Here is a 12208-nt window from a genome sequence, read left to right on the forward strand (position 1 = left end):
TTCATTTGTTGAGTTGACAAATAAAAATATTAATACTAATATCAATGGAAGGAATTGAAGTATTAAAGGAGTTAACTTATTGCAATGTTATTTATATGGTGATATTAGTGTATGACAAATATTTGTTATCTTGGTGCTAAATGTATTATTTTGGGATGTTCAATAATATACAGAGTTTATGTTTTTTTTAGTTGTTATTTTTGTCGTTTTGGTTATTTATGAATGAATTTACATTTTTATATTTGATTTAAAATTAAATCATAGATATATTTAATTGTTAATAAGCTCGAATCAAGCTCAAACTCGAGCTCAATTCTATGTTTTACGAGCTCAAGTCAGACTTGTTAAACATGGTAAACGAGCTATTGATGAATCAAACTCGAGCTCGGCTTGATTAACATGATAAAAGAACTTTTAACGAGCCGAGCTCGAGCTTTTCTCGAGCTTTATAATTTCAAGACAAACCGAGCTCGAGCCTGATAATAGAAGTTCGAATCGAGCTAGAGCCTCAAACAATCTTCAACAAGCCAAGCTCAAGCCTGATACTATTTAGTTTGGTTTGGATCGTTAACATCCCTAAATTTGCATTAGCCACTCATCCGGCTCCGAGAGGTTCTGTTTCATCTAATATTGTTCAATTTTGATTAGCATATTTATTCAGAAAAATTGCACTATTAGTTATGTGATTTTACGTTTTTTCGATTTTAGTTATTTATGTTGTCAAATTTCAGTTTTAATATGATATCTTCGCGTTTCTTGCAAATTTCTCTTTTTTCGACGTGGTGTTGATGTGTGTAGTACCACGTTAGCATTCACAATGTCAAATGACTAAAATTATTAAAAATTGAAAGATAAATTACCAAAATTAAAATATGACAAAATAAATTATCGAAATTGCAAAGAAATATATATATATAAGACCAAAAATTCAAATTTTCTTCTATATTCTTCGGTCGTAATGAAACATAAATTTGACCGACACTTATATTTCAGGAGTATAATTTAAAACCCTAGTTCTAAGTTAGTGTTTATGTATCTCAAGTGTCGTAAGAACCTCATAGTAAGTATGGATATAAACGAATCAAGCCGCTCGCAAGTTATTTTGCGTTCGACTCAGTAAAAAGCTTGTTCGAATCGTTCGCTAAGCTTACCGATCCAGGCTCGACAATTTTATCGAGTCGAACTCGAGCTTAACGATATTCAACTCGTAAGCTCGCTCGAGCTCGAGCTTGGCGCTTCTATGTGGTTCAAGATTGAGATCAACTAGTTTGTTGCGCCCTGAGTATACAAGAATAACTTGTATTGTCTCACATCGAAATTTGAATGCAATTAAAGTGATTAAAAAAGTGTAAAATGAGATGTATGTCCCCTCAAATTCTCATATCTTATTCAGTCTTATGCCTAAGATTAATGCTCGACAAACTTGTTTAACGAGTTTGTATAATGAGCTCGCTTAACGAGTCAACCTCAAACTAGACTTGTTAAACAATATAAACGAACTAATAATGAAACATGCTTGAGCTATTCGTGAGTTAAATAATTTTGAAAGTGAGCCGATTTCGAGGCTCGTGAAAATCGGCCCGTGATAAAATCGAACTCGAGCTTATATTTATTTTAAATTAGCCGAGCTCAAGCATGATATTGTCTCAACTTAGCTCGACTTATTTACATCTAGTCAGCAATAATTGCAGCTCGTATTTTCCGTCTCATGAATTTGGCGAGATCAAAACAACCATGACCCGAACGTTCTTATTGGTGTTATTTAATATTTAGGGGTTCCCGGTACATGTGCTAGATATTTTTTTATTATTATGATGGACGGTGGAGTTTTTTACTAGGTATTCTCCATATCAATGTTAATTAAATGTTCAAGAATTATTTCAAAATTTGTGTGAGACGGTCTCACAGATTATATTTTGTGAGAATGATAACTTATTTGGGTCATCCATGAAAATGTATTAATTTTTATGTTAAGAGTATTACTTTTTATTGTGAATATCGGTAGAGTTTACCTGTCTCACAGATAAAGATTCGTAAAACCGTCTCACAAGATATCTATTCTTGTTTCATAGTTGCGAAGGTATAACAATTTGCAATTTATTAATAATTAAAAATTTTTGATTGTTTGATGACATTTCTTGTTTGATCTTACTTATGACCATTTCACCTATTATCGAATCGAAACTAAGAAATTCTACGATGACAACCCGCGATCGCTTTCCTTTTGTACTGAATTAAAGGATGTGTATGTAATACAGGGTTGATTCCATCCTACATGTAGGGGCACTACCCCCATAATAGAATCAAGGGCTCAAATTTAGCCACACATACATGGGGTCCACTAATTTTTTAAAAATAACATATGTGTGTGAATTTTGTCCATCCAAACCATGTGTGGGCAGTGCCCCCACATGTGGCATCTAAGCTACCGTAATACAGGGAGTTATCGAGTCACTCCTTCTTTGTTGCCCTTTTAGAAAAGGATTATGGAATAAAACTCACCAATGTCAAAATGCATTCCATATATGGATTATTGCATTTTTTTCGAATTGCAAAGTTTGCTTTCATTAAAATCTGCTTAATCTTACAAATTACTACATAGTAGGATTTGGCATATATATACATACATATATGAACCAAATGTTAGAGTAGATGTCCTGCAAGCCAACGGTTGGCTAGGGAATTTATTGACTCAAGTGAAATAAACAATCTTTATTTTAATATAATTTAACTTTTAATGGTCTTGTTATACTTTATCAGTATACCCATGCAATCAGCATAGATAAAGTCCTTGATTATGCTTTAATACAAATGAATCGTAATTCGATGTTGAAACTCATTTGTAAACACTGCATATTCTAAATTCGTTCCTAGTCGATTCAGGCGCCTAAAACAGGGATAAAGGCCGCTTGAGCTCGAGACTAGCATCTGTGATGTTGTGTACTGCGTTTCTTGGTAAGGGTATAGAGATGTCCAAACATGCAGATGGGTAGTCATATGATGATTATACCGAACAACCCTCCCTCGGACTTTCCAAGTGGTTATCATTCATCGAGAGGATAAGTCTGTGGTTATGATTGTACACCATTAGTCCTTACGACCCAGGACAACACTGAGGCTCTATATGCTAGGGCTGCGCTTTGACTCGTTTACCGGCTCCAGGAGAGTCGTCAGGTGGCGAGGTTGGGTACAGTTGTGACACATATAGGAGCCAGTGCATTATAGTCGGGGATTCACCGCTCACCTACGGGTGTGGATATCCTATGTGATATGATGTAATAATAGTGCATGGAATCTCTGACCAGAGTATGAGATGTACGTTGGAGAAGGAGTTCTCCAATAGTACACGCGATGCCACTATTATAGTTATCACATAGTTATTGAATTAATATGCAACCCTCGATGAACCAATGGTTGCAGATTTGATCGGGATATATGAGATGAAGGGACCGTACTGTACGTTAATCATAATCGGCTGGTTCTTGCAGGCACTATCAGTGATACCTAGGGGATCATGGGGCGATGCTACTAGACGCTCTTACCATGATCCGATGGATGCAATCAGAAATGAGTTCTGACATTCTTGATCAAGGTGTTGATGAAAAGAATGGGGCTAACTAGGGTAAGCCCGGATAAAGGATTATGTCCTGAATCACAAAGAGTTGTGAACCCACGGCTAGCTGTATCCCTGAACCATTGAGGGTCACACAAGCACTGAATCGTTTGTTCTCGTTGAGAGAATAAATTCAAGGAGTTGAATTTATATTATGATATAGTAAATTCAAGGAGTTGAGTTTATGATAATTAAATTTTGAGAAAATAAATTCAAGGAGTTGAATTTATGATATAGTAAATTCAAGAAGTTGAATTTATGAAATTTGGAAATAATAAATTCAAGGAGTTGAATTTATAAAATTTGATAATTTAATTTATTAAACTCAAAAGTTGGGTTTATTAAATATTAAATTTTGGAGGTGATAAATTCAAGATGTTGAATTTATAAATTAAATATTAAATTCAAATGTTGAATTTATAGTTGATTTAATTTATTAAGCTCAAAAGTTGAGTTTATTAAATTTTAAATCAAATATAGTGGGAGTATATTTAATGGGCTTGTATGAGTACAAGTCCAACATATTAAATAATTAAAGTTATTAATGAACTTTGATTAATTAATTAAACTAATTGGGCTTGCCCAATTAATTAATCAAGCCCATTAATGTTAATTATGGAGTTTAGGTTAAATGACTTGTTTATAAGAAAATAAAAAGTTGACCTAGCCCCCCACAATTCTAATTGTGATTCTCGGCAATCACAATTCAAAATCCTCCAAATTCTTTTGCCAACTTTTCAAGAAAAAGATAGTTGAGCCGTCTCTCGATTTCAATCTCCAACGTAAAACTTCTTCTAATTTTTCTAGTGCGAATTAGAAGAGGAACAAATCATCTAGTCGTGGACCTGATTAGAAGAAAGGAGTCTCTTGAAGAAAGTTCGTAGGGATTCATCAAGAGCTAATCCGTTTATACCGGATTAGTTGGAGCCACGCGATCTAATTCACAAAGGTATAAAATTTCAACTCCCTATGAATGTTTTTGTTAAAATCATACGAACGCTCAAATCAAAATATATTTTGATTGTCAAAATAAATAAAAAAATTTTAAAACTTCCGCTGCGTTTGGGTGCGTAGAAAACCGGGATCCAACACCAAAAACATGTATATATAGCAGAGAATCCTGAATGGTGCATCAGTGCATGTGATGACAAATATATAAAGATTTCGCAATATATAGGCACCTTTGGATATTTGTGCCTCCACTCCACTTTGGCATGTTTGCTCCTTTACGTACAAAACTTGCCAGTTTCGATGATATGTCACACTAAAAGTAGATTTTGCATGCATTGTCATCTGATTTTTTTTAAATAAAAAAAATAGATAAATTTATATATATGACAATTGGGGAAGCCGGAAGACTGAGAAAAAGAGCAGATATTCTTGACAAGTTTTTGTTCATTTGTCGTCAAAAGATGTGAGGCTGGTTAAGAGAATTCTGCTCGGGTCTGTGCGATGTTTCTCTGCCAATATATGTGAACGGATTTGAAAATTACTAGTATAGTGACGCACGCGTGCTTGCAACTAAGCTATATGTGAGTTGCATTAAAATTTTAACACTTTGTTAATATATATAATTATTAAAACATATCGTGACATCATAAAAAGTTAATTACTCTTGGGATCTCAAACTTAATAATAGAATAATATAGATATTGAAAAAAATATATATGAGATTGACTTAATATTATAACGTATATTTAATAAATTGAATAATTATAGGTTTTAAATATTAGTTTTATTTTTTTTCAATTGGAAAAACCCAAATATAATAAGATTTCAAAATTCAGTCAGTATGATATCCTATTAGAACACGTATCCAGACAATATTAACTTCTTGGAAATTGTAATTGAATATTAAAATTATATCGGTGTGTGGTTCGGAAGAGATGACGTTAAGATGTTGATTAACTTTTAGAGCAAATTTTTATTTCAATTTCCAACAACTATTTTTAATTGTAAAGTACTTTTTCGATTATGATATTCATTAAATTTATTTTAAAAAATTTGGAAAAGCGAACATAATACAATATTAAAGTGCCTTTGGCTTGATCTTTAAAACGTGGGATATATAATTTTTTTTGTTAATCTGATCTCACTAAAAATTTAGGGTTCGATTTCAGCAAGTGTCACTAGTCCAAACGCGGGTTTCGAAATTACGCTGAGCCTAAAATCACGAATAAGGCCGTTAGATGTGGGTCAGGAAGGTGTCTCGGCGTAGCCCCTCTGACGCTCAAGAATTTTTTAATTAAACACTCAAACCTGATATTTATAGGAAAATACATGGACCTTTGATGGGCCTGTCTTTCATTTGGGCTAGGGATACACCAGGGATAGCGAGCCCATCCATGGAGTATCATAATCCATAAATACAAAAATATATAAAGGGCAACGAGATAATATATCGCTCGAAACTAATGTACAATTTATAAATCCATTTTTCAAAATAATTTTATTGGAAGCCTTCAATTATTGAAATAATTTGGATAAATTTAATCATCCTGGCCAATGCATAATCGCTTGCATGATGTCTCGACTCTCGCCACTTTGACAATGCTCATACTAGAATCCATACAACCGTTAGAGACAAAAATATTAGTCGATTATTTTGTTTGATATATTTGTTTATACGGATATTATAAAATATTGCATAGATATGCATAAATTTAGCTGTTATATATTATAAAAATCCATATTTACTTAAGACTCTAAAGGTATAAATAAAAAGTTTATAATCCTAATCAAAGTTTATGTACAATTATTAACGTTAGTCTTGTATTTTTTTCTCTCAAAAACTATACTGACTTAACGTCGGAGCCACTTTGACTTTGAGCAAAATCATCTCAATTTTCTTTGAGGCACAATTATATTTTTAGATGGTTCGATTTGATTCCTTTGAAGAAATGGTTCAGATAATCGATTCAAAGTTTTTTATTGGATGTGATTTGCTTCATCTTGGATGTGATTTGTTTAATTGCAGCATAGATAAAAATAAATCTAGTAGAAAATAGCATACTACATGTTATTTTTACTTAATTCAACTACAAAAAATAAATAAAAATTCCCAAATAAACAAGATTTATTAACAATACGATAATTTCCTCCCATTAACTGCTGCTATAGCAGCATACAGGAAAGATACATAGTTCCCTAGAGGTCAATCATAACCATTTTATAATAATTTCCGTAGGCTATAATTTTAATTTAATCACGTAAACAAGGAGAAAATATATCACGAATTGTTTAAAACATACGATCAAAAAGATAATGTGTATTTTGGGGATTAAGAAAGTATTGGTAATTTGGTATTATTTCAAATCCAACTCAACTATGATTTCATTTAGATTTTTAATAAAAAAATGAATTAAAACAATAAATATCAATGGCAAAAACTTGTGTGAAATGATCACACGAGTCGTATTTTGTAAAACTGATCTCTTATTTAGGTCATCCATGAAAAAATATTACTTTTTATGCTAAAAGTATTACTAATATCAGTAAGGTTGCCCGTCTCACGTGAAACAATAAAATTAATTTGAAATATCAACATCATAATATATACCAAGGTAAATGATGTTATAGGGTATTATAATGCATCACGCTACTTCTAAAACCCTGCACGGGCTATGAGCCCGATTTCTTGAATTTGAACGAAACATATTGTGGGGGATCTTTGGAACACAAACAGGCGCTGTCCAGGCACTATCCTTGAGTCAAGAACTACATTCATTTATCCAAGAACGCTGTTTCATACATAAATCTGTGTCATCTACACATGTACAGCGTTACTGTGTCAAGATTTCTGAAAATCATGAAACTAATACCAAAAGTGACGGTCTAAAAAGCAAGATGTTGTCTGGTTAGCTCACTTGTTACCCTCTAAGCTCACACTGAGGGGCACATCAGCTAAACAGACGGAGACAAGCTCATCGATGAAGCACCCACCAATATGACAACCACTTCTACGATTCAATTGTGCCGAAATTTTTCACATCCTCCGAAATTTTTCACATCCTCGGTTCAATCCATCGAATCATGCTGCCTTGATAGCACATACAAACTTATTTCGATCTATCATCTACAAAAGCCATCGTCTAATTATTTAAATTAGATAATCTACTTTACAGTAGCAATTGATGTGCGCCACAGGTCTTTCCGAGATATAACCTCGGATCTCGCTAAAATGACATTTGACTCGATCTAAACCATAATTCACTAATTTACTAACACAAAAGAATTTCCTGCTTGATTGCAGGACATAAAATATAGTAAATGGAAGTACAGGAAATTACTTTTATTAAAAGGTTACCAGGGTCGTGTAATCAACTTTACCCAAAATTCGAGCCAAAGGGGAAACGCCAATTAATTTAACAAAAATTCAACCACCCATATAACATCAATCACTAGAACATCTTAGTGACATAGAAATACTCACAATCAAAACATGAAGTTTCATACAAAATTGAAAAATTAATCACCACAGGTGGGCATTCAGTATAACAGCCATCCTCAATTAGTTCGATAAATCTTAGCAAAGCAAATTTATATAAAGACTAATAGCCATTAAAAAATTCGCTTCATTTACTCAATGGAGAAAACCAACCATAGGAATCACTTTCACTAGTTGCAAGAACGAAAACGGAGGGTGTATCATGGTTCTTTCAATCACCCTTCCTCCGGAAGGAACAGCCCTCGGTGAGCCTAGCACGCCCTCCGGTGGGTTGACACAACACCGTCTGGCAGTTACCGCACACGACAACAGTTTGTGAATGGCTAAACACAGTGGTTCTGTAAACACACACCGAGGAAAAACACACGGTAAAGTTCTTCAAATCAAGCATGATCTGGATATATGAAAATTCAAAAATAAAGATTGAGGAAAATATAAAAAAAAAACTTAACACAACACTAGGTAGAGAAAAATCGGATCTTTCGGTCATCAAATTGAAAAAATATTGAAATCCGAGGCTTAGGAAAACATAATTAAAAGCGGGGTACTTACATATTAAAGCAACCCTGACACTTCACATCCTACAATTGAAAAATCAATAAATTTAAAACTAACAAGTACGAAAAATTGGAAACAAAAGAGGTTAAATAGGGGGTACCATGAAGAATGAATTTGGCGACTGGACGAGACGCTTCAGCTTATGCTTCCTCTTTTCGAGTTCCGCCGGAGGATTCAGCAAATCAATGTCGTTTGAAAGAACCTGCCACAAGCACATAAATCGATCAATCACAACATCAATCAAACCAATTGAAAACAAAGCTACAATTCAGAAATCTTTGTGGAGTTTTGCAGCGAGTCACCATTTTGTCGGAAATGGGGAGTAAGCAATGTGGCGGAGGCAAAGGGACAGAATGAATTATAGGGTTAGGTTTTCATCGATGTTATATATACGTGCATTGAAAATAATCATGGGCCGTCGGATACTTGGGCTCACATCTGGACCATCCATTGGTTGACGAATATCTTTTTGAGCAAGTATTTAAATAAAAAAAAAATTAATGATGTTTCTCCAATCTCTTGTCGATATATGCTAGGTTAATTTCCGTAAAAAATATTTATGATAATGATTGATATTATTATCATTAATGTTTAATTTATTTACATTGTAACATAAAATAATGGGTAATTTAAGTATTTGTGGGGTTAACGGAGTTGATCCGGAATCGATCCGAAACTGGTTGGCATAATCCAATTCAATCTAAAATCGGTTAATATGGTTTAAAGTTGGACCAGATACAATATTTTAATTGAATTGGATTGGTTTTTAAAACAATTTGATCTGGAACCAATCCGTTCCAACAACAGGATCTTACGTGCTCAGATCTAGAACCAGATCCAATCCATCCCGAACAAGTTTTAAAAAAAAGAATTTTGATACTTTGTTGTTTAATAATGGTCAATTATAGTTCTACGTATAACAAATAATATTTGATTTTCAAATACATTGCCTGACAAATGTCATTTTTAAGTACATGATCAAAGATTAAAAAAAAAAATTGCTTTTTATTTAATCTCAACTCATTCACACATATTTCTAATTCGATCCACAATCTGTTCAAATATGATGTTATTGTTTTGACTCGGTTTTGGATTATATTATATACACAACCCAGTAATTTCGTCCATTACGGTGACATGTCTAGCAATTTGTGGGGTTTGGTGGTATATAATTATGAGTATTTTTTTAAGAAAAATAGCATCAAACGTATGTATATGCTTAAATCGTCCAAAAAATGTATAAATGATTCGAAACTTCAAATTTATTCGATATTGCATAATCTATCATTCAACAAACTTATATATGAACATACAATCCTTAGTTAACTAGCGTATCCTTGTAACAAGTATATTTATTTATATACCCTTTTCTCCTTAAATATGTTGATTTTTATCATAAAAATCAATATAAACAAAATAAAACTAATGGAAAACTTTACAGGGGAAAAAGTTGTTTAAATCTAATTGCACTTTATAGGTAAAATTATGGGAAAATAATTTTTTTTATTTCACTTGTTCAATTCTGTGTTTTGATTCACTCAATTTTCAAAGTTTGATTTTGATATACTAACTTCTAGTATTTGACTATTTTTCTCTGATTGTCGAGTAACACAAACACATCATTAATAGGACCAAAATAGTCAATGATTTAAAATTAATATATAATCAATAGGACCAAAAATACCATTTTTTTGGAATACTATTTAGAAGAAACAAGATGGACTCCAGTCAAAAAAAAAAAAAAAACAATAAACAACATGCAAGTTACAATACTAAAAACGCAAAATCACATTTAACAGGACCAAAAATAGAAAAAAAACAAAAAAGATTATTATATTTGAGTAGGTCTCTTGTGAGACGTTCTTGCGAATCTTTATATATGAGATGAGTCAACCCTACCGATATTCACAATAGAAAGTAATATTCTTAGCATAAAAAGTAATATTTTTTCATAGATGACCCAAATAAAAGATCCGTCTCACAAAATACGACTCGCGAGACCGTCTCACACAAGTTTTTACCATCATATATTTTTGTCATTCGCCTAAAGCCTTAGTTTTTATGGGACAATTTCCTCCAGTGTATTTCAAACATGCTATTATTTCCAAGTTTTTATCTGCTTCAAAAAGTCCTGCTTACTACAAAGATAGGGGATAGTGTCATCGTTCCTTTTCTTGTCATTTTTTTCGAAGTTATATACGTTGGATGGGTTTTGTTTGGGCATATTGATGATGCTGATTTAGTTACCGGATCCCTCTTTTTTATAACTTTTTTTTATTTGCGGACTTATAATAATAATGATAGTTTTTATATATGTTTCTACATTTTATATTCAAAATAAATTTTTGACTAATAATTCGATTAGTTGCTACTCCGTGCATAATTAATAGGTAAACAACGACAAAAATATCTTAAATATAAAAATAACAACGATTTATGTTAAAAAGATAACGCTTACAAAATGTTGATGAATTGTTGTTTTTTTACTGCCAAAGAAAACGATTTTTAACTATTCTATAATCGTCCTATAAATATTGTTGTGTTCTTTAAATGTCTTTTAGCGTGTTTTTATTCACACAACAATTTTCTTGTAGTAAAATACTGAAATAAGTAGATGAAATCTAGTTAGTTTGAGTTTTCAAACCGTGTAAGAACTGATGGCTTGTGTTGCGATTTCGGACACCGATGTTATTGCTTCTCCTGGACATGGGAAAGCGGAATCACACCATAGATCGAGTTAATCATTCCAACAAATATAAATCCGTAAAAGCGTATCACAACATATCAATTTTAAGTTTAATTTACTAATATATTAAATAAGTTATTTACGATAGTTCTTATAACAACTTTATAACATAGCATCAATTTGACTCAGCATAGCCTCCAAATTAATTTTACAAATAAATAAAAGAAAAAAAAAGTGTTTTTTTAGTGATTTGGATCTGTTAACACACTGCCCATTTTATAAATTTGAAGGGCCTATGGCCCGATAAAATGCCACACCGGCCCAAAGTTTTTAGTAAAAATTTTAAAAAACGAAATTAATATAATTTCTTTGTCAAGACTATTTTCATAATTTATTGTCAATTTACAAAAGATATTGAATTGTTTTTTTTAAAGGAAAATATTGAATTGTTATTTAATTCGTTTTGGTGTACCCAAATATAACGAAAGCAAAAATTTATGTGAAACGGTCTTACGTGTCATATTTTGTGAGATAGATCTCTTATTTGGGTCATCCATGAAAAAGTATTACTTTTTATACTAAGAGTATTACTTTTTATTGTGAATATCGGTAGCGTTGACCCGTCTTACATATAAAGATTCGTGAGAGCGTCTCACAAAAGACATACTCATATACGAAATGTTTCATGAAATATTATTATAAATTATATAATTAATTATGATTTCTAACGTACTATTTTATAATTTTCAATTTTTATGTATATATATTTTTTTCATCTAATCTAACTACCTAGCCCGAAATCGTGCAATTAGTGCATTCTAGCACATGCACAGGTTGGTTAAAATTATCTATATTTCTATAATAATTAAGTTTGATATCTTTATAGTAATTAACTTTGTTGTCA

At 32.1% G+C, this 12208-nt stretch overlaps 1 protein-coding gene across 2 annotated transcripts in view; it reads right to left on the bottom strand.

Annotated features, from left to right (window-relative positions):
* Window positions 1-8038: 8038 nt before the first annotated feature.
* LOC142525218 (small ribosomal subunit protein eS27y) overlaps window positions 8039-12208 on the bottom strand; it is an 89069-nt gene continuing 84899 nt past the window's right edge. Inside the window, exons 1-4 of one of the 2 annotated variants that reach the window (XM_075629418.1) lie at window positions 8921-9020; window positions 8719-8820; window positions 8613-8641; window positions 8039-8398 (exon numbers count right to left, since the gene is read on the bottom strand). In XM_075629418.1, the coding sequence (XP_075485533.1) occupies window positions 8272-8398; window positions 8613-8641; window positions 8719-8820; window positions 8921-8923 (261 nt within the window). In that variant the 5' untranslated portion in view covers window positions 8924-9020 and the 3' untranslated portion in view covers window positions 8039-8271. Of the gene's footprint in view, window positions 8399-8612; window positions 8642-8718; window positions 8821-8920; window positions 9021-12208 lie in introns of those variants that run through there. The other variant, XM_075629419.1, reaches the window with a different exon arrangement.

The sequence above is a fragment of the Primulina tabacum genome, chromosome 14 (assembly GCF_025594145.1).
Source record: "Primulina tabacum isolate GXHZ01 chromosome 14, ASM2559414v2, whole genome shotgun sequence".
Lineage (NCBI taxonomy): Eukaryota > Viridiplantae > Streptophyta > Magnoliopsida > Lamiales > Gesneriaceae > Primulina > Primulina tabacum.